Below are 21,998 nucleotides of genomic sequence, written 5' to 3'. Positions count from 1 at the left end.
TAAAATACTGAGTGTCTGTTCCAGAGGGAATAATGAAACATTGTCCAATAGGCAGACCTCCATGAAATGTGCTGCTCTCCAGAGGATGAACCCTTTACATGTTAATGATCCATGATCTTTCCTCAGGACAAACTTCACCTGGTCAGACTGTCAGAGCAGATAAATCATAAGGGTGTAATGAGCCCTGCAGCCTGTAGGAGACGCTAACAGCAGTTTCCTTATTGAAGCAGCAGATGTGATGTGATCTGACAGCGACGGGCCCAGACCTCCTCCCTCCCTCCCTGTGATGACAGGATGACAGCAGCAGTACAGGAGGGGATGAGCCTCTGTGGAGTGGAATGCATCCCAACAGGCCGACACATGTCTTACCTGCAGTCATATCAGCAGATAACAAACCTCCACCAGCCTCTCACTACTGTCTGACCAAACCACAGAGCTGCTGAGGGGAGATGAGAGGATACAGAGGCATCAAGTACACTTTATTCATCTGCTGCTACGTCTTCTGGGTGAGTCTCTCTGTCCAAACTGTTCATGTTCCTTCACAGATTCATCAGTGTGCTCACTTTCAGCCGTGAATGCTCTGAAACCTGTTGCTCAATCAGGGTTTGCCACGAGTGATTTCAACACAACGCAACATTTCACAGGAAACAGACCGTTTGAAAACATTTGAATAATATGAATTTATTTGTTTGATTCCTGCTGAAGTTCTTCATTTATACATTTAATGTAAAAAACATGACATGAGTTTATTCCCAGTGAACCTGTCAGTGCTGTTTGGTCTTGTTTTAACACAGTGTTGTTGTCAAAACTCTGATGTTCAGATGGATCAGTTTCATCATGTCCAGGACAGAAACTGTCACTTTAAATGTTAAAGTGTCTATTTTGTCTGTTTCTGTGACTCTGCAGGTCGTGAGCGCCGTCCTCATAGCAGTGGGGATCTACGCCAAGATCGCCAAGGAGAAAGGTAGGTCCAAAAATAATGATAACAGCCTGAACTGATTCTGTTGAATCCTGTCTACTGCAGGAACCTGTTCCGTTCTCCTCCCCTGAACTTTAAGAACCTTGTGAGTCTTTTGTATGACGAGTCTTTCGTTCTTTACTGTATTTTACAAACCAGAATAACTCGGCAGTAAAAAGACGACGTTATATTTCTGTTAAGTTTGATTGATTTTGGTCAGGTCAACACCTGTGAGCGGCTACAGAAAGCCAAAAGGTACATTAAAGGCAAAGTGCAGTGATTTAATCTCCAGACAAGGAAATAAAACTAGATCAGAGGTTTTAAGGCTTTAAGGTTGTTCAACTATATAAAATAAAAAGATGAAAGGTTAGGGTTGGATTAAACACCACTTCCCAAACAGTTTCTTGATTTCGTTCCAGGGGACAATTTGGGGACAAAGACTAAGGACCAACTAAGTGGGGACGGCTTGTCCAAGTGGGGACAAAAGCTGCTTTTTGGGTCAGTTAATGGCCAAGGTTTGGGTTAGGGTCTCCAAAAGTGACCAAGTTCAACAGTATTTGTGTTTGTGTGTGTTTTTGTAACCTCTTTGGGACCTTTTCCAGTAGAAACACTGATCTTGCTGGCACCTATAGTCCTCATGGGACTAAAGCTTGACCCTTATGCGGTAAAACACACATCTGAGGTTCTGGTTAAGGTTAGAGGTGTGAACTGGGGTTAGGATCAGGATTCAGGTTAGATATCTGTACAAACTTGTGAGTACAGTGTAAGTGTGTGTGTGTGTGTGCCTATAAAAACAATGCTCTGCTGATAACATTCCTGAGGATGAACCACAAAAAGCTTATCAGACATGTTTCAACCATCACTGTTACGTACAATGGTTAGAATTTAACTCTGTGTGTGTCTGTATGTGTGTTGTGTTGTGCAGATGTTGTCGACACCCTGACAGTCGATCCAGCTCTGCTGTTGATCGTCGTCGGCTCGGTGATGTTCCTCATCACGTTCCTTGGATGTTTCGGGGCACTGCGTAACGCCACCTGCCTACTGAAGATGGTATGACGTGGTACTCTTAACATTTACTCAAGTAGAAATACCAATACCACGAAGTAAAAATACTCCATTACAAGTTAAAGTCCTGCATCTAAAGTCCTAATTAAGTAAAAGTCTAAATGTGTTATCAGATCATTGATCCCGAGTCATTAGCTGGTTTGTAACTACATCAGATAGTTTAGTCCACTGGTTCCCAACAGAAGGGTCAGGCTCCTTCAAGGGGTCATCAGATAAATCTCAGGGGTTAAAGTACGTCTTACCGTTCACGATGTCTGTTGTAACGGGTTGTTGTTTGTTCCTGTAGTTTCTGGGGATCCTGGTCGCTGTCCTGCTGCTGCAGATCGCTGCCGGAGTCGTGGGATATCTCTTCACAGACATGGTAACATCACACAGCTCTAACAGGACAGGAAATATAGCAAAACATCACCAGTGGACGACACGCTCAGATCCTCTATTGCACAGTGTAGAAACACTCTAGTAAAAGTCCTGCATTCAGATTTTTACTTGGGTAAAAGTCAAAATAAAGTGCTTTTACCACAAGTAAAAGCACTTGCTCTGTAGAATAAAATACATAATGTCCCTGCATTAATGTGTTTGATTGAATTTATTTACTGTCGTGTAGCTCCTTTGAGGATCAATAAAGTCTTATTTTCTTCCTCATCTACAGAAAAACATCATCATTGATTTGTTGTTTATGTTTTTTATATTTTTTATTCTTAATATGCAGAGTAACTAAAGTTACCTAATAAAATTAGTGCAGTAAAATAACAATGCGCCTGAACTTTGTAGAGGAATAAAGTAGCAGAGAATGTAAAAAAAATATACTCAAGTAAGTGCAGGTACCTCAAAATTGAACTTAAATACAGAGATTGAGAAAACGTAATTAGTTACTTACCATCACTGAGAAATCAGACATCAGGTCCTCCATCTTGAATCAAACTTGATGCTGCTGTTGTTCAGGTAATGGAAAGGACGGAGAGGCTGATGATGAAGGCCATCGTTCGATACAGGGAGGACCAGGACCTGGAGAACGCCATCGACTTCATCCAGAAGAAGGTGAAGAAGAAGAAGGATGATGATGATTTCTGTCCTGAAAAACTGAGAGGCAGCATCAGGTCTTTACAGTCCAGTCTGTTGGTGGTGTTGTACTGAGAGACTGTTGCCGTCTTTGCAGTTTCAGTGCTGTGGAGTGGAGAGCTATAAGGACTGGTCCCATAACGTCTACTTTGAGTGTTCAGACACCAACCCCAGTCTGGAGGCCTGTGGAGTTCCCTTCTCTTGCTGCATTCACCAGCAGAACCAGGTCAGAACCAACACCTGAATGGTCTTTGTGGTCCCCAGGTCACAGGTTTATAACATGACCTTTGGACACCTGGAGTTTGGGTGTACTCTTCACTTCCAAAATAACCCTGAATTAAGTATCTAGACAAACAGGACAAACACTAAACATCTGTCTTGGTTTAGTTGTTGGTTGTGTTGTTACTTCTACAGTTTAAAAGGTTAAATGCACTGAACTACAGTTTGTCATCAGTAATACAAGAATGAACAACAGGATATCATCTGCATATGTGTAAATATTAACCTCATGTTTTTTTGACCAACACTTTGAACAAACAACATCCTGATCATTTGTTTTCTTAGAGTTTGAATGATGTGGAGATACTAGAGGAAATCTCCACTAGAGGAAAGATTATGGAGTCACTCCATAATCAGAAATGGGATATTCTGAATTTCTGCTACTAGTGAAGCAAAAATAATGGATTTTACACTAGATTATTTCAGAGATTGTCTCTTGAAAATCAGCCCATTATCTTCTGAATTTCTTGTGTTAAAGAAATATATTAAAAAAAAAATTTGCGCTTTCCTAGCATCTGGGGAGCATAAACACCCACAGAACTTTATAAAAATGTGGCCTGTATTTGTTTATCAATCCATATTTTGGGGGATTTCCATGAAAACTGCACAGGAGATAAAGAGGAGAAAAAGAGTCTTATCTACTGTAATTTCCTCCTGCAGACGGTGCTGAACACCATGTGTGGTTATGGGATGCAGCAGTTGGAGGAGCGTTCAGCCGGTCAGGATGTCTTCACCATTGGCTGTCTGGAGAAAATCGTGTGGTGGGCCAAAAACAACCTGCTGCTAGTGGCCGGTCTGACCGCCGGGCTGCTGCTGCTCGAGGTAACACCAGACACTACATCTCTGTTGTTTTTCACTATAAATGCTCTGGAGACGCTGTCTGAAGAAGGAAGAAGATGAAACTTAATTTACTCTTAAAATGACAGTTTGTCATTAAATGCATTTTCAGAAGTAGACAACATCTTGAAAACCCATTAATTGTGCGATCAACAGCCCTGATCACTTTTCCAATCTGTTTGTGTTTCCTTCGGCAGGTCTGTATGATCTGTCTGGCTGCTGCTCAGATCTCCAGAATAAAGAAAGTCCAACAACAACAGAAAGAAAACGCAGCGAGAAGCAAGTCGGAGAGAAAGGACAGCTACTGGTATCCTGCTTTTGCAGACTTTGACGACGAATAAAATCCAACTTCTGAGAGATGTGGGGACTGAGAAGATCTGAATGTTGATGAAATGCAGCTAGACATGCTCTGTGAAATAACTACCTCATGTGAAATGCTCCTTACATCACATTTCTTTTAAAATAAGTGATTCGTAAAGAAAGTCTGTTTTGTTATCATTGGCACTGAACAATCCATTAACTGGACATAACACCTGGTTGGTTATGAAATGTTTAGCATTTGTAATTCATCACACTGCTGTTAATCAAAATTGAGCCACATTACGTGAAAAGATATATTTTTATATTATGAAAAGCTGTTACTTGTAGATTAATTGAAACTGAAAGTGTTTTCCTCGTACGACAGATATTTACAATGTGAATTTCTTATACTGAACATGTGCATTAATGCTGATGAGAATAAAGCTTCATATAGTTATTCCTGAGTCTGTCCAGTCAAGTCAGTTTTATTAATATAGCGCTGAATTATAACAGAAGTTATCTGGAAAAACTTCCCTTTAAACCAGACTCCGGGTGTACGGCCATCTGCATCGACTGGTTGGGTTGAGAGTTGTAGCAGGATCTCTGACAGATTCAGACTCTGCAGCTCCAGAGTCAGAAATACCTGCAGAAAGCAACAGGAGAAAGACAAGAAAGCAAAACAACTACAGCAGACACATGTTGAGTTAGTGACATGCATTTAGGGGATATGAATACATGTTTTAACCCACTAAAAACCAGCTGTTAGTAGCTGTAGAAGACAATCTGTCCACTTCTTCTATCATCTCAGATCAGTGCAGAGACCCAGTGATGGCTCATTACCAGCCTATCGTTCTTCTGGTGACCCCTAGAGGCTGTACTGTTAATTACACTCCACAGATACACATGACGCCATCCAGTAATCCTGCTTCACTTTCAGTCTTATCTTCAGATGCTTTTGTGAACATTTACAGCACTTAATGGTCTGGTCCCACGTTACAGGTTCAAACCTTTGACTCATTTTTTATTATGAGGTCAAGGCTTTCTGTCAGTGTCCTTGAGGAGAGAAACTTCTGGCATGCAAAGTCAGGGGTCCCCCACAGAAAACCTGGTTAATCTCTGTTGTTCCTCCCCCCACCTCATTATGTCTTCATTGTGGCTTTAATCTGTGGTGGAGGATTAGCAGCCGAGGCACCTGTGGCTGCTGTGTTGTTGCAGGGATTCAGTCCCGTGCACCCTCACGCTCGCTTTATTGGATTAACGACTGCAGCGCTCTATGGTTATAAATAGTAGCAGTGCAGCACTGTAATGATGATGTCCTTCTGTAGTCCAACCCTAAAGTTTCTTGTCCATGTGCTCCCTCTGCGGTTTTCTACTCAAATTAAAAGATTATCTAGTTTATTACAATTTATTTTTGTTCCTAATTCCTATCAGTAACTATCTTCTTGAATTTTTGTGTAAACAGCCTTTTAAATTTGCACAAAATCACAGAAACTGCACTTTAGCTGCGTAATTACTGAGTTCTGGCTTTTTCATTTCTACCTGTTCAAAAACAAGATGCAGCTTGTACATGAGAAATTAAATTTGTTGGAAGGCAGATTTTTTTTTCTTTTGATGAAATTATAGGCTAACAGTTTCCCCCTGCTTCCAGTCTTTGTGCTAAGCTAGGCTAAACATGTCTGGATTGTTGTTATGTGTTCAGACCATAGACTGTATATAAAGATCTTAATCATCTTTGAATATTATTCATTAAATTATTATTATATTTATCTTTATGTACAGTCTGTGGCTCCACCACGTCACCACACGTACAGTAACGTGTCAGTATCTTTGTATGAAAGATAGAATTAAGTTATTAACACAGTGTTTATTTTCAAATACAAATAAACATAAATTACACAAAGTCCAAAAACACAGGTATATTTCATATAAAAAAACAACAAAAGACGTATGTACAAGATGCAGTTTTGATGAAAAATGTGCTTTGGTGAAAGTTGAAAATGGTGAAGTTTGTTGGGCTGACGGTGTGCGTTGGCAGACGAACGTTGAGGTTTGTAGATTAAAAATGACAGAGGTTTGACAGTAAGATTAAGGCAGGTCTACGTTTTCACGTTTAACTACTGAAACAACACAACAAAACTATTTTAACACTGAAAGAAGTTCAAGGAGCACTTCACCAAAAAAAAAAAAGAAAACAATGTAGATTTTTTATAAGTGAGCTTAAAGGAGCGTACCGTAAATGTTTCATGTTTCAGCCAATTACCTACAAATCCTGACTTCTGACCTGGTTGGATGGAGTTTTCTATCAAACACATATTATCAGTGATGTAATTATCAGCTCTATGTTGAAATCACAAATGCGCACAACAGTGTATGTAACACAGGTCCAGATGTTGATGATGCAACATAATGTGGATTACTGATTAATGAAAGTTATTGCTTGCACCTGTTACAGACTCATTACCATGCCATGCTCCGTTAGTTAGCAAGAGGAATCTCTTGAACTTTCTGATCGCACCTCCTATGTAAACAACTAATGCTTAGCTTGCAACCAGAGACAACCAGATTTTCATTATCACTTATTCTTCTGATTATTTTCTTGATAAATTGATAAATTGTTTTGTCTATGAAACTAGAAAATAGAAAAAAATGGTCATGATAATATCCTACAGCCCAAAGTGACGTCATTGTGTCTTGTTTTGTCCGACAAAAATTCAAAGGAAGACCAACAGAAGCAGCTCCAGACAACATCAATAAATCATTTGAAAGAAACAATCCAATTTGAACATTTAGTAGACCCAGGAGAGGCATGAGATTAACTGAAACCCAAACTAGCATCTGTTCATATTAGCTGCAATTTACATTGGTAAAATTCCCAAAATTCCTACAGCACTTTGTTTACAACATTCAAGTCAAAACAACAACAAGAGAAGAAAATAAAGCACGTTGACTTCAAATGAAGTCAGTTGGAACGCATGCCAGCATGCTGTCAAATACAAACAGGACAGGAGAAGAAGAAGGTTGAGTCTGCAAGAGCACTTGATTCATTCAGCCGTCGCAGTAGACGGATCACCCTTTAACCCTTGAGTCAGTCTGAAGCAGTAAGCACCGGCCAATCAGATTCAAACACCTCAGTCAGAGGTGTGTTGACGTGGTTAACACCTGAGCAGTGAACATAAGATAGAGATGTGGCTCAGAACAAACAGCAACACGAAGATGTTTGTCCCTTTGGTTGATCCCAGACAAAACAGAAGATGACTGCTTTCAGGATCCAGGTGGTTTGGAGATCCAAGCTTGTTAGTTTTGTCTTTGCGTTAACCGCCATATATTTCAATGTTACCCTGTGTGATCCAGTGTGGTTTATTAAGCTGTCTCTGGTGTCTTTAGATAATCTATTCTAACATAAAGGTGGATTTGGTCTGAGCAAAAATGAGCGGATAAAAAAACAATTCAATTATTCAGGTTCTGATTCACTTCTCCAAAAAACAGAATCAGGACCAAAGGTTAGTCATCGTGCAGTTGGACAAATGTGCAGGCCTAAATATTGTGACTGTTTACATTTCCACATTGCCCGTGGCATCCCAGTTAGCTTCTTTGTATGATTTTTTCCACAGATAACAAGAACGAGGTGAGAAACTTGTATAAGCTGAGCATCATTTCAGCTGCTTGAACGAAGATCAGCCGGTAACCCAGGACACGGTGGTGATCAGTGCTCTCATCATTAGATGCCATCCTCTGGTATCTGACAGATTTTCAGTTCTTGATTCTTCTGATTCTAAGGACACATTTTGGTCAGTACCGTGGAAGCATTAAGGTTTGATACCCAGCCCTAATAACGGCCATGATGGCCATGATATGTGCAGCTATCACAGTCACCATAAAAGGTTTTTCTTTAACTGGACAAACCGTGGGTTTTGTCTGGGGCTAAATGGATTCTGCTCGTTGTAGCTGAAAATTTACTAGGTAATGCTCTGATTGGCTCCAATACCAAACTTGTGTTTCAGGTATCTCCAGTTTCATCTGTTCCTCAGCCACAGATTGTGACTTAAAACTCCCCGTTGTAGGTTTTTTTGGACTCGGTAACTGGCGTAGTTTATAGCTTCCTCTCTGCAGATCTTGAGGTGTCTTGGTCTTCTAAGTGCCGCTGTTGGACCAGATGATGAACCTGCAGGTGCTCCCAGGAGGGTGTTGTGTACCCATAATCCTCTGGTGCAATTCAAACTCATGTTCATCCTGTTCTTCAACGGCAACCAGAGACCCTGCCAGATTTCCAAAATCCACCTTCTTAAACTGAGATTGGCTTCATAGTTAGCATTCATGGCGAGTTTGAATTAAAGTGATGTTGTGGTCCATGTGCCCTTTGACCCCTTACGCTCTCTGTCATCAGTGAACAGGAGAACGAAGCTCCAAATGAAGCTCCAATCCGCTTTAGGCCAAATAAACCATAGTTCCTGTCATGTAAACTGAAAGAAAAGCAGTCGCTCCTTCTCAGTCATTATCATGTTAAGAAGGAGACTCCTGCTCTGAGTCCGTCTCCTCTTAACGCCCCTGCTCAGATGGCACTGTGAGATTTGACCGGACTCTCCCGGACTCTGTGGTGTTTTGAGGCTCGGTCCCATCAAACCTGACAGATGTTGTAGTAGACGGTGTGTGCGTGCCTCTCGCCCTCTGAGTCGCCCATCGCCTCGAACATGCAGTCTTTGTGTGTGTGGATCTCTGTCATTGGCACGTCGACGCTGTGGGAGTTGTTGTGAGCGTGAGGAGTCTGAGTACCATAGGATGGTACAGGCTGGATGGGAAACACATCAAAACAGAACATGAGTTAGCGTACCACTATCACATGATTTGCATTGTTTTGATATAGTTTTTTCACATTTACATGCACATTGTTATTAGCCTGTTAGTTGATGAAGCACGGTTCAAACATTAATGTCTAGTCAGTCTAGTCACAGTTAATTAGCATGTGCAGTCACAGCAACCTTGACCTTTGACTTCTGGCCTCCAAAATCTAATCAGTTCATCCTTGAGTCCAAGTGAACATTTGTACCAAATTTCACAAAATTCCCACAAGATGTTACTGCGATGTCATGTTCACAAGAATGGGATGGATGGACGACCCAAAACTGTCCGACCACCAACCAATCAAATCAGTGCAAACTGGATCCTGACAGGGATCTGGTGATTACACTATATATGTTTTACCTTTCTGAATATCACTTTCTGCTGCTGCAGTACACACACAACTCATAATAAATACTGTTCTCTTGGCTATTGATGTTTACAGGCCAACAAGGAAAGAAAGGTCTTTAGAACTTCCCCTAAGAATTTACTTTAAGAAGTGTTTCTCAGTTGGTTATTAATAGTTTTCTGCCTGGCAACAGTGCAGAGGAGCAGAGCTGGACAAAGACTCAGGATTCAACCTGACAGTCAGAGCTCTAATCTGTTTGTTCAATCTGAGCAAACTCTGCTGTAATCTAATCTACTGCAACTCAACAGGCATGAATGAAAGAACAGCTCACAGGTGTATAGGAAAGGTTCATGTTTTCACTCAGAGGTTTTCCCGTTTATTTTTAGGTGACCAAGTTTTTTTGGCCACTGAAAATCTCACAGTAACACGAACTAACAGATGGCGGCAGTGGTATTCCAGCAGCTCCTGTGTTCTGCTCTGTAAAATTCCTGTTTTTGTCAATGGAGTCTGGTACTGATATATAGAGATGTTTCTGGTCAAACTAAAAGCTCTGTCTCTGTAGGAATCCTGTCATAATGTTGTCAGACACTTAGAATAACAATCTGATGCTGTCGGCGGCAAAAACAAGAACTTTAGTGGATGTACTTTGACATGAACAATTGTCCATTGGATTATATTGCAGGAGCTGTTAGAAGTCACTGGGTTCCTGATCAATACTGTACTGATTCTAAAGATTGTTGTCCCTACCAATCACTAATATCCAAAAACATGCAAGATAAGGCCCAAGTCAAAAAATACCAGAGTTATCATTTAAATATTGACCCAGTTGGTCAATATTTTGACATACAATTTTCTCTTTTCCTACCAGGAATAGGTATTCATCATTTCTGGATAGTACATTTACCTTCCCAGATCCGCTGAGAGGGAAATCTTTCCGACAGAGGTGGGCAATGATTCCTGCTGCCAGGGCATCACCAAGGACGTTGATCATGGTCCGAAATCTGTCACTGCAGAGGCAGAAGGGATGAGAAGACACTGTAAGACCACAACAACTCTGGAAAAGATTTCTGAGCACAGCTGGAAGAGTTTATATTTGATTCACTTTTTCTTTTTTACTGTTGGTATATATGGTAATATATACATTATAACACTGTGATTATTCATTTACTTACAGGATCCAATCAATGGCCACAATGAGAGTGATGTCATCTGGCGGTAACCCCACTGATGTGAGTACGATCACCATGGTAACCAGACCAGCCTGGGGAATCCCTGCTGCACCAATGCTGGCAGCTGTAGCTGTGATGCTGCAGGGAGAGACAAACATACAATGCTCCAGATATTAATTCTGACTTGACTCTGAAACCGGAACTTGTTTCTGCTGAGTTTGAATCTTAAAAAAAGGTTAATTACTAAGGATCAAAACTCTTATTTTCAATAATTTTTATTTAAAAGGACAAAGCGTGACGATCGGAATTTACATATAAACATAAGTGTTCTCAGAGGTAACTGAGTTTCAGATATGTCGATACTTTGTTGAACCGAAGTCTCCATATTTATTTTTTTACACAACATGTAAAGAACTGATGAAAATGAAAATCAAAAAAATTGGAGGCTCGAGATATCCTTAAATGTAGCCTCAGAGTGGTTCACAATCTTTGTGAAAAGAATGTACCTATAATTTTAATAACATTTAACTGAAATCACAATCAATTAAACAACACTGGAATGATCTCATTGCATAAATATATTTAGAAGCAGCTTACAGTTTTATACAGTCATGAGCAAAAATTACTGTATCGTCTGCATATAGGTGGATCTCTACATAAGGATAAACAGAAACCAGAATGTTACCATGTGGACAAAGTAAAAGTTGTTCAACTATAGGTCCTTCTGGGACATCTGTAGCAAGGGATTTATGATTCACATATTGTGTTCTGCTTTTTAGTTTTTTCCCAGTTGAGAAGATCATGTGAAAAGACTTTTGCAATCTCCTTTGTTGTCTTAGAAACAGTCAGGGTGTGTCAATTACCTGATGGTGACCAGCTGGCCAAAGTCCAGCTCATAGTCGTTGACCTGAGCGATAAAGATGGCAGCCACAGCCTCGTACAGTGCCGTGCCGTCCATGTTGATGGTGGCTCCCACAGGAAGGACGAAGCGAGCGATCTGTCGGTCGACGTGGCAGTTCTCCAACAAACATTTCATGGTGATGGGCAGTGTGGCAGAGCTGAGGACAAACAGCATTCAAATAAATAAAAACCTAAACAAATCAGCAGAGCAGCAGGTTAAAGCAGGACTGTCCTGGACGCTGACCTGGAGGAGGTAGCCAGGGCAATCACCATCGCCTGCAGCAGCCCGCGGATGAAGGTGAAGGGGTTTTTCCTGGTGAGGAGGAAGTAGAAGAGAGGGAGAAGGATAAGTCCGTGGACGAAGAGGCCGGCGAGGACGGTGATGCCGTACCAGCCCAGCTTCCTTCCCAGCGTGCTCGGGTCCTGCATGTCCAGGATCTTCCCCGCCACCAGGAAGATGATCCCAAAAGGAAAGTACCTGAGAGGACAAGGGCATGTTGTTATTAAAATATAAACGTACAGTTTTGACAAAAAAAAGTCAGTGTGATTAGGTCATCATCTTCTGGGGATTGTGAATATCCACCACAGATTTTGTAAAAATCAGTTGTCAGTTTTTCAGATAATTTGTCATGCGGATAATTTTGTTTGTGTTGGTTAGAGTTGAATACTACAAATTTAGATGCCAGAATTACCTGAGAATTAAAGCTAACATCTGCCCTTTATCCCACAAAATATACCTGCACACAAATTTTCATAGTCATAGTTAAGATTGAGTACTTTTTAAACGAATTGTTCTACTAAAAATATTTACAACAAAACTATAATATAATGATTTTCCTTGAGAAGAATTTATTCCCAGGAAGTAATTACAGAGAATAACAGTCTCAGCAGCCTCAGCAGCAGTTCAGGTCATTAAGCCTTGTATGGACTCTGCTGCTATTTTTAATCTGCTCAGGTGCTGAAGCTGCAGTGGGAGGAGTCCTACAGCAGGAGAATACAATGATGTCACCACTGGCACGTTTTCACCACCTGACCACCTGACCACCTGACGGGTCATCAGGTCAAACACACAAAATCCTCCAGTGTGTCAGAGGAGGATCACTCAGCAGTGAGACACTGAGTGGACAGGTACAGACCATCAGGCTGAGGGTGGTGGGAACAGTTCCCTCTCACTCTTTAAAATCCTAGAGGAGTCCTCATTAAAACCTCTGTAAACACTGTCCTCTGACCGATTAGAGAAACTGATCAACATTTAGATGCATCCAGTTCTTACCAAGCACTCACAGAGCCATTACAGTTTTTTTTAGATTAGTGGAGGTTGTTGGGAAGGTCCTGCAGACACACTTGATTGTCAGTGTGTAATTTTATTATTCTAAGAAAACAATGGTTATTTTTCTTCTTCTATTGTTTAATGGATGACTACCCTCAACTTCCTGTAACTGCTCTGAAAGTCCAAACCATCCCAAAAAAACCATGGTTCAGTTTGATCTGAACCAAGACTATCTTATTTGGTTGGACAGAATCTTGGTCCTTTGAAACATAGTCCAAGGCATCTTGCACACCTGCTGTTTTGGTTTGGACCAAACTGAAAAATCAAAAGCCTAAAACTATACTGCTCTATTCTTGCTGTGACATTTTATTCTGTATTATTTTAATTTAGTGGTTGCGTATTACTTTTCTATCAATAATGGAGGAATTGGGCTATGTTTCTGAATTACAGTTTCTTCTACTCTGCTGTTTTTTTTCAATCAAACTGAACCTGAGAGCAGCAGAGTGGTGACTGTCACATGACTGTTGCTGTTATTGGTGGATTAACTCTCTGGAAATGGCATCAGTATAGTTCAGGTAATTCCAGCTCACCAAACAGCAGCGTTGATGATCTTCATGACGCACTCGTTGATGCACTGACAGACATTGATGAGTGGAGCTCCTCGTTCTCCCATCCTGCCCAGCAACAGACCTGCAACAACACAGATTATATTCAAACCAATCATCTGAAGAAATATTCATGTTTATTTGACCATAAAATTATTCAAGAAAATAATCCGCATATTGAAAGACAACTTTTTCTACGTGCTACATGAAGGTGACTGGACTTTTCAGCTCTCATCTGAAAGGTTTCTTCAGTTCTAACTGACTGGTGGGGTGTCCCACTCTTGTGGTGTCGTTAACACCTTAAGAGTCATTGAGGTCACATGAGGTCTTATATGAACCTTTTCTTAGACATGAGCGGACTAAACTTCAGGACTTAATAAGTTTTCTATATCAAGCACTAACATACAGAGTCTGTCCTGCTCACCCATGGTGGCAGAGAAGATGACGATCCCGAGGACGTTCATCTGTTGACTGGTGCCGGGACTCGTCTTGTACAAGACCTCCGGGGGCGGAGTCAGCTCCAGGTACACCGTCCGACCTTTAGGGTCACTCTCATCGGGGACAACATAGACGAAATTGGGCTGGATGGTTCTGGTTGGGACTTTGAGGATGGGTATCAGGTCTGTTTTGTACTGAAGAAATGCAGGTCGGGTTTGTTACAGGAAGAAACAGGAAGAGGATAAAGTGTTTGGTCTGAATGTGTCTCAGCTGCTGTGTTACCTGCTGAAATGTGGCCTCAATCAGATTAGAGGGAACCATGTTTCTGTGGAGGAAAAAGTCTTCATTAAGTCAATCAACACAAAAAGTCTACACAAGCTGTAACAAGGCAAAAAGAGCCAGATATAAGCCGAACGAAACAAAACCACCACGACTGTCGTCGGTGCAGAGGCTGAAAAAAACATCAAAACACCAAAATGTAAAAATTTCCTTCACAGACAGCAGAAGACCACAGACAAAGATACAGCTACACAATGACTATCAGACCAACAACAGTTACTTCAGCAGTACTTCCTCTAGTTGTGTTGCTGTGATTAGTAATAAAGCTCTATCTAGGATTTCATCTTATCTAGACCAAAACCAGCTCTGATAAGTGATACAGTACAGCAGTTCTTCAATAAATCAGCACATTGGTTTCATCAGCAACAGTGAGCTGCCATTCTGAGACAATTAAAACATCAGCTGCAGTTTCTTTTGGTAATATATAAGGAGATAATTTTTGGCCATAAGGTCATTGTAACCAACTATCTGGATCAGTTTTGATTAAACAAATCTCTTCTACAGTGATTTGGGTTCTGTTTTCTGCACCTGGTCTTCTGAGATGACCTTTAAATCATAGACGGGTCTGTCAATGCCCCTCTATTATTTAAATCTGATCTTGATACTTGAATACGTGACACTGGACAGCAGGACAGTGAAGACAGGAGAAAGGAAAAAGTCCAGATCAGCCGACCTTCAGCAGAGGTCAGAGGTCAACAGGATGATGATGCGTTCGACCTGCTCGTGACACACCTTCAAAATGTGGCCGTGTTTCTTAGACCAGGCACGAGAGCACAGTCTACCAACGTGCCGCAGCAGAGATCATGACATCCCACCGCCGCTGACTCGGTTAATCTGTCACTTATCCCTGCAGGATTACTAAAAATACACTGATCAGCTCTGTCTGTAATTGGATTGATGTGTGTGTGTTGGTTTGTTTTCTACGTTTTGTTGTTCTCAGTGATGTTCAGTTAACTCTCAGCCAGCTCAAGCCTGTTGGACACTAAATGTTTTCATTGTCTGTCCAAAAAAATATGAGAAATAAGCAATTGAAATATGTCCAGATAATTCTCAACAGTCCAAAGGTGACTGCTTCAAATGTCTTGATCTGTTCAATAAAGAATCTAAAACTTAAAGATATTCAGTATCGATAGAAAACAGAAAAGTAGAAAATCTGAGAAACTGGAAGCAAAGAATAGTTGGCAGTTTGTGGCTGATAATTAACTTAAATGATTAAGTCTTCCTGTAAGAACAAAGTGTTCACATCAACATCCAAGTGTTAATTACAACCTGAAGGCTCTGACACCCCATTTACACCTGGTATTAAAATGTGTTTTGGGTGATCGGATTACAATCAGACAGAGCTTCTCCACATGAAAGTACAGGTGTAACTACACCCAGGATACACTGAGGACGGACTGTGATGAGACTGGCCAGAGTTGGTCAGAGACGCATTCTGACCACATTGAACACAAGTGATGATGTGTTTCTGTAGTCCAACCCTGAAGTCAGCATCAGCCTGGTTCCTCCACAAAAAAACAATGGGATTTTTTCATAGTGTTTCAGATTCTTCCAGAAAATAAACTGTGAGCAGCTAAAATTTCTGATCCTTCAGGTTTAGTTGATCAGATAATCTTCACAGATGAACACCACTGTTCTGATGTTTGAAGCCTAAATCCAACCTCCAGAAGTAAAAAGCTAATGTTCATGTTAACATCCCCGACAGCCTCTTTAGTCCGCCTTTTTTAAGACACGTAAAAGCTTCAAACAGACATTTAACCAAAAAAGCATTGACTTTGGACAAGGGAACAGGAAGTGCTAACATGCTAACTGACTTCCTGGTTTTAAGCAGGGGCCTCCCCCAGCAGGACAATGCTCCCATCAAAACACAAAAACAGCCAAAGGTTTTGACCTGGCCTCCAAACTTCCTAGATCCTAATCAGTAGGCTTGGTCTGCAATGATGTTTGCAGGTGAACATCAGGACCAAAGCAGCAGTTTCGCAGAGGAGCTCTGTATTGTAACCTATCTATGTAACCTATACCTATCTTTTGTCATTAAATGGCATCTCTTGTATTTGACTTGGTACTAAATAACTCAACGCTAGAGTCTGGATACTACTGTCTTGTCTTGAGTTCTCTATGGATACTCTATGGACAGGTCAAAGACACGGTGATCGGGCCATCCCATATGATGTGAACACTGTTCTGCTGCACAAGTGAACATCCGCTAACCAAATCCTCCAACCGGTTCAAAAACTAATCCCTGTTCATTTACAACTGACTTTGTGCAATCTGACCAAACTTTGACCTGCTAACACTGAAAGGTCAGTCCACATCCAAAGAGTTTGTAGAAGCCACAAGCTGTCACCTGACAGTCCATCAACAGGGTCAAACCATGGACTTGATACACTGAGACTGACCATCAGATCAGGACCCAGAAAGTCCCAGGTCTGACCTCCACATCCCAGCTGACTCCTGACCCGTCTCACCTGATGAGGTCAAGCAGGGCGTCGGCCGAGGTCATGACAGGCCCCCCTCCCAGCCGGTTACTCTCCATCTCTGTCCCAACGCCGGGTTTGATGATGATGACGAGCATGATGCCGACCACCACAGCGATGAAGGTGGTCCACAGGTAGTAGGTGACGGTGAGCACCCCCATCCGACAACACGCCTTGGACTCCATCGACGACAGACCCGACATCAAACTGCACACAGGACAGAAAACAGAAAGAGGTGTAATTTAAATCTAATCAGGAACAGTAGTCAACAGAAGTTCCACCATGACAGAACTGATGTTCGGCTAAAAGGATAAACAATAACCAAACATAGACACATAGACACCAAAACGGCAATCTTGGTCCAGATCAAACTGAACCATGACTTGGTTTGTTGGTAGCGTGAAAACACTTTTTTTTGGATGGTTTTGACTTGACGAATCAATCTAGACTGCTGGTAGGTTTCTAGGCATCTGTGGGAATAATGAAACCACCATGTTTACTGGGGGGTCCTCAGGAGGGTAGTCCTACCTGGATGTGATGAGAGGAAGAATAAGCATCTTCAACATCCTCATCAGCAGCTCTCCGGGAAAAGAGAAGTAGATCTTGGCCTGTGGATATAAATGAGTGAGAAAATATTTATCAGCTCAGGATTCACGTGAATGTTCTCAGCTATCTTATGTCATTGTCCACTGTAACAGCTGCTGAGGCTCATGGGTACTGTAGTATTCAGAGACATTCAACAGACCAACCTGAGGAGGAAAATGTCAGTTGTCAATAAGAATGAAAAACATCTGTAGGATTATTATTATTATCTGATGAACTAAACCTGAAGGATCAGAAACTTTAGTTGCTCACAGTTTATTTTCTGGAATAATCCAAAACACAATGAAAAAATCCCATTGTCTTTTTGTGGAGGAACCAGGCTGATGCTACCTTCAGGGTTGGACTGCAGAAATACGACATCCCTGCGTCACTCTATATGGGAAATGTTGTAGATACATTAATCTGCAAATTTGTGTTGTGACGGTTGTGAAACTATGTGTACTCAGATGTGAAATTGTGCGGAACAATCTGGAAACACATGGACCCAAATAACAAAGTGTACAGGGGCATTTATTAAAGTTTAAAAAGTTAAAGTATTTAGCATCAAGGACCAGAAAAACACCTCAGGTACGTCTCTTAACAGGCTGGTTGTCTCTGAACTGTAAAGCTACTGTAAACTAAACATAGATCTGCAGGAAACCTCATCTCATAATCGTAAGGTAACTTACAACAGATGAGGACAAGGACAGGAATTAGCATGCTTCAGAACAACTCAAGTTCAATCAAGTTTTCTTCAGTATTTACGTAATTCATAGAGAGTTGTCAGTACATCTAATATTACTTAGCAAAAAAGAACTAAGAGCTGGTTTGGCATATTTACTTTTCCAGGATGTTAAGAAACAAAGTCTGTAGCCTACTGTGTAACTAACTGAATCATGGCAACATGATACTAACTGTTTCCTGTAAAGATTCCTAAAAGCTAAAGAAACCTCCTAGCTGTTATTTATTCTTCTTCTATTTCTATTCTCCCACACTAAGAGCTGAGCATGTGACAGCAGGTCTGCAGTTTTCATCTATTTCAACCTGTAACTGGGAGACATTTTGATGCCAGAAAACTGCTGCAAATCTGAAGGACTAATTTCACATGTGACATAAAACCAAGAGTTGTCTAAGTGGTCCATGACCTCCATGTTTCTGTCCGCTCTATATTCAGCTGCTGTTGAATTTAGTCCGTCTGAGAGGGATCAATTCTTCCTGGAAAGACTCTTCACAGAGAAACAACACTATTTTAAACTAATGATCAAAATGCTCTGCAAATTATATGTTTAACAGGATTAAGTTTGGACTGAATTTTCTAAGAATTTTTCAGATGGGATGAAGATTATTGCTAAATTAAAAAAAAGAAAAAACATAATCTACTGGGAATATTTTTTCCTCTAAAATATATGAGCTAATGTTTAATATTTGCAGGGCTGCAACTCAATTGATTATTTTTAATACTGATAAACTGTAAATGATGTTCTTGATATTCATTTCAATTAGAAAATATTTTTTCTCTCATTCACTCCATGTTAATGTCGTCACATGATTTGTTATGTATGACTAAATGTCCAAAACCCATTCAGAGACATTTGAGCAGGTAGAACCAGGAAACGTTTTACATTTAAACCTGTAAAATGACTGATTATGATGATGTACTGATTGAGTTTGTTCCTCGATTATATTCTGTCATTTATTTTCCCAAAATGAAGGTATGAAAGTCTTCAACACAATACAGGAGATAAAATTCTGATTTGGAAATATTAATTGATTTATGTTTTGTTGATGTAAAGGTAGTCAAATTTAAACACGTTCATGTTTAAAATGTTTTTGTCCTTAAAAGCTGCAAATTCCCTGCAGAAAGACACTGGACCGGACTTCGGCATCTTTATCACTGGTCTTGTTTTAATCATTTAATTTAGTTATAGCTCCTCAAACTCATCCCTCTCTGAGAAGACAGCCACTTATTGAATGGAGGGATTAGTGACTGTGGATTTGGACTGGCTGTAGTCTCTCTGTGGTAGTTAATGCTCCCTGATACTGTTGGAACAGCATGTGCTACATAGAATTAAAGTGTCCCTGGCTCTATTAAAATAAAAATAACTTTAAAGTGGAGCTGAAATTAAGTTTAATTTTTGCTAAGAAATCAGCAGATATCCTTAGTGTTTGTTGTAGATTTATGATAAAAACTTCAATGACCAAAAGGAAAAAAACAAATGAAATGCAGTATTTTCACTAAGACAAGCTACTGTTTTCACATTAACTGTTTACAGTGGCAGAGGCAGATTTACCATCAAACTTTACAGTATTTTTTTAAATAAAAGCAGCTTCTCTCTTTTTATTTTATTTTTTACTGAATGTATGTCACTAGCTGACTAATTAAGCGAACATTACCTCCATGAACTGTTCAAAAACACTGTCTCAGGTAATTTTGTTGTTTTTTTTATTTTAAGCCAGTATAATTACTGAACTTGCTAGTTTGTATTAAAACAGTGTTTCACCTTTTACATTATCAGAAGTCTTTCAGAATGAGGACTAGCTAACATAACTACTAATGAGCTGCTAACAATAGCCTAAACTCTAATAGCTTTGAGACCCATTTATCACATGGACATGCTAGTTGTGTTTTCCTTTGTTTGTTTTTTGAATCTATTTAATTTACCCTGAAGTCCAGCAAACCACTGTACTTAGCCAATGCTATGCTAGCTCTTGTCCATGGGAGTAATGCTCGTTAGCAGGACATGCTAATGATTGCAGCTCATGTTAGAGAGGACAAACACACTGTTTAAGTATTGGTAAAGTGATGATGGAACAAATTAAATGAATTCCAGTGAGTTAACTGGTCAGTGAAAGAAGATAGTAACAAACCAACATCAAAAGCAGGAATAAGTGCTAATATAACATTAGCAAGCTAGGCTAACTGCTTTCGTAGCTAACTACTGTTAGCCTATTGTGCTAGCCTCCACTTTCTGAGTGAAATACAAACTAAACAGCACATTAGGTCGTCAAGGTGTTGAATGTTGTGAGAAGACAGATGGTTTAAAACCTTATTTCTAAAATATGTCCAAAACCCCTTGGAAATAAGTTCAACACAAGAGCTTCATGGGAAATTTAAAGGAAAGTATCAATGGGAAAATATCAAAGGAAAGAATAAATGGAAAATCAAATGAAAAGTACATTTTAAGGAAAGTATCAGCACAGCAGCAGAACTCTTTAATCCTGACAGGTGAGTCCTGAAGGAAAGAAAGTATTAACAGGAAATGTAAGTATAGTAAGTGTAAACGAAGAATTAAATGTCAACAGGAAGTAAAAAAGAAAGGATGGAAGGGAAATTTAAGGTTACGTAGGATCAACATGGGAGCTGAGAGTTTAAGTCCTGATGGGGGATTAAGGAAAGTGTTAATTTCAAAAATAAAGTATCAATGGGGAATTTAAAGAGAGACGAGAATCCATGTGAGAGCTGATATTTTACATCTTGGTGGATGATTTGATGGGGAGGTTTACAGAGAGTATGAGCACAGCAGTAGAAATGTTAATCCTGACAGGTGAGTCCTGGTGGGAGGAAGGTATTAAGAAGAATTTGCAGGAAAGTATCAGCGTGCTGGAGCTGAAATGTCCTGACAGCAGGTAAGTCTTTACAGGAAATTTAAAAGAAAGTACGAACATGGATGTTTGATAGGAAGTGTTAACATGGGAGCTGAAAGGTTAAGAAGCCTGCAGGTGAATCCTGGTCTAGAGCAGGTAAGGTGTGGCAGGTGGGCGTCAGTTGAGTGGTACCTACCTGCGTGGACAGCTGAGTTCCTCTCAGCATGAAGCCCAGTGTGCATCCGGTCAGCACAGCAATAACAGACAGAGTCAGCAGCCCGTTCTTCTTCAGGAAATTCCTCACGGTCCTCTTCAGGTCCTCCTTCACCGTCACCTCGAAGAAGGTCTTGACTCGGTCCCCCATCGTCCTCCCTGCGTGTCCCGGAGCATATGAGCTGTGATCGGAGCGCGCCTCCTCCTCGCCGCTCGGTAACAGAAGCTCCTCCATGCCCTCCAAGTATTCTGGCGCACTTTTGTCTGCTTGGTGTGTGTGGCTGGCAGGGTGACAAACCTGTGCAAGCCAAGACGAGCTAACTTTTTCCAGTGAGGGATTAAATCATCACGGTCCGATCGGAGGCGGCGGCAGCAACAGCAGGACGGCTGCAGGCAGGCAGGCAGGAGGACTAAGGACTAAGAGGCTTAGAGAGGTGGAATAAAACCTCACACGCCTTTGTTGTGGTATCTGGTTCTGCTGCTGGACCCAGTCCTGCTGTTGTTTCCGTTTCACTTCTTTTGGCTGAACCGCCGGGGTCAAAGGGTCGACGGAGAGGTCAGAGGATCCTGCAGGTTTACAGCTGCTGGACTCTCAGTGAACGGCTTCAACATGCAGAAATAAAGGATTTATCTGCTTTAAAATTAAGGTCAAAATCTGATTTTAAGTTTGTCAGGGTCTCTGCATGTTCAACAGGTCAGGACATCTAAGACCTAGAATACTATTTACATTCATTTAC

The 21,998-nt window shown here is 40.8% G+C and overlaps 2 protein-coding genes across 2 annotated transcripts; one reads left to right on the top strand and one right to left on the bottom strand.

The window, feature by feature from the left end:
* Positions 1–305: 305 nt before the first annotated feature.
* LOC108873829 (tetraspanin-33) lies at positions 306–4,962 on the top strand. The gene is made up of 8 exons (XM_018662141.2): positions 306–506; positions 907–964; positions 1,884–2,008; positions 2,310–2,384; positions 2,966–3,061; positions 3,180–3,308; positions 4,022–4,183; positions 4,396–4,962. The coding sequence occupies exons 1-8, from the start codon at positions 450–452 to the stop codon at positions 4,537–4,539; spliced, it is 846 nt and encodes a 281-aa protein (XP_018517657.1). The 5' UTR covers positions 306–449; the 3' UTR covers positions 4,540–4,962.
* A 2,171-nt stretch (positions 4,963–7,133) lies between these two features.
* LOC108873831 (excitatory amino acid transporter 5-like) lies at positions 7,134–21,585 on the bottom strand. The gene is made up of 11 exons (XM_018662143.2): positions 21,245–21,585; positions 17,410–17,489; positions 16,873–17,088; positions 14,348–14,390; positions 14,052–14,259; positions 13,613–13,712; positions 11,997–12,230; positions 11,716–11,910; positions 10,856–10,990; positions 10,588–10,690; positions 7,134–9,284 (listed from the first exon to the last, which is right to left on the bottom strand). Exons 1-11 carry the CDS (start codon positions 21,494–21,496, stop codon positions 9,114–9,116), a joined length of 1,737 nt encoding a protein of 578 aa, XP_018517659.1. The 5' UTR covers positions 21,497–21,585; the 3' UTR covers positions 7,134–9,113.
* Positions 21,586–21,998: the final 413 nt, after the last annotated feature.

The sequence above is a fragment of the Lates calcarifer genome, unplaced genomic scaffold (genome assembly GCF_001640805.2).
Source record: "Lates calcarifer isolate ASB-BC8 unplaced genomic scaffold, TLL_Latcal_v3 _unitig_5134_quiver_893, whole genome shotgun sequence".
Taxonomy (NCBI): Eukaryota; Metazoa; Chordata; class Actinopteri; family Centropomidae; genus Lates; species Lates calcarifer.
This window is presented reverse-complemented; position numbering and strand designations above follow the sequence as displayed.

Bases quoted from the DNA above. Each gene is read 5' to 3' on its own strand.
- LOC108873829 (XM_018662141.2), top strand. From the start codon at position 450: ATGAGAGGATACAGAGGCATCAAGTACACTTTATTCATCTGCTGCTAC. The intron at 2,009-2,309 runs GTATGACGTGGT...TTGTTCCTGTAG, and splicing joins CCACCTGCCTACTGAAGATG to TTTCTGGGGATCCTGGTCGC. The intron at 4,184-4,395 runs GTAACACCAGAC...TTCCTTCGGCAG, and splicing joins CCGGGCTGCTGCTGCTCGAG to GTCTGTATGATCTGTCTGGC.
- LOC108873831 (XM_018662143.2), bottom strand. From the start codon at position 21,496: ATGGAGGAGCTTCTGTTACCGAGCGGCGAGGAGGAGGCGCGCTCCGAT. The intron at 17,089-17,409 runs GTAGGACTACCC...TCCTGTGTGCAG, and splicing joins CTTCCTCTCATCACATCCAG to TTTGATGTCGGGTCTGTCGT. The intron at 11,911-11,996 runs GTCAGCGTCCAG...GTTTGTCCTCAG, and splicing joins GCCCTGGCTACCTCCTCCAG to CTCTGCCACACTGCCCATCA.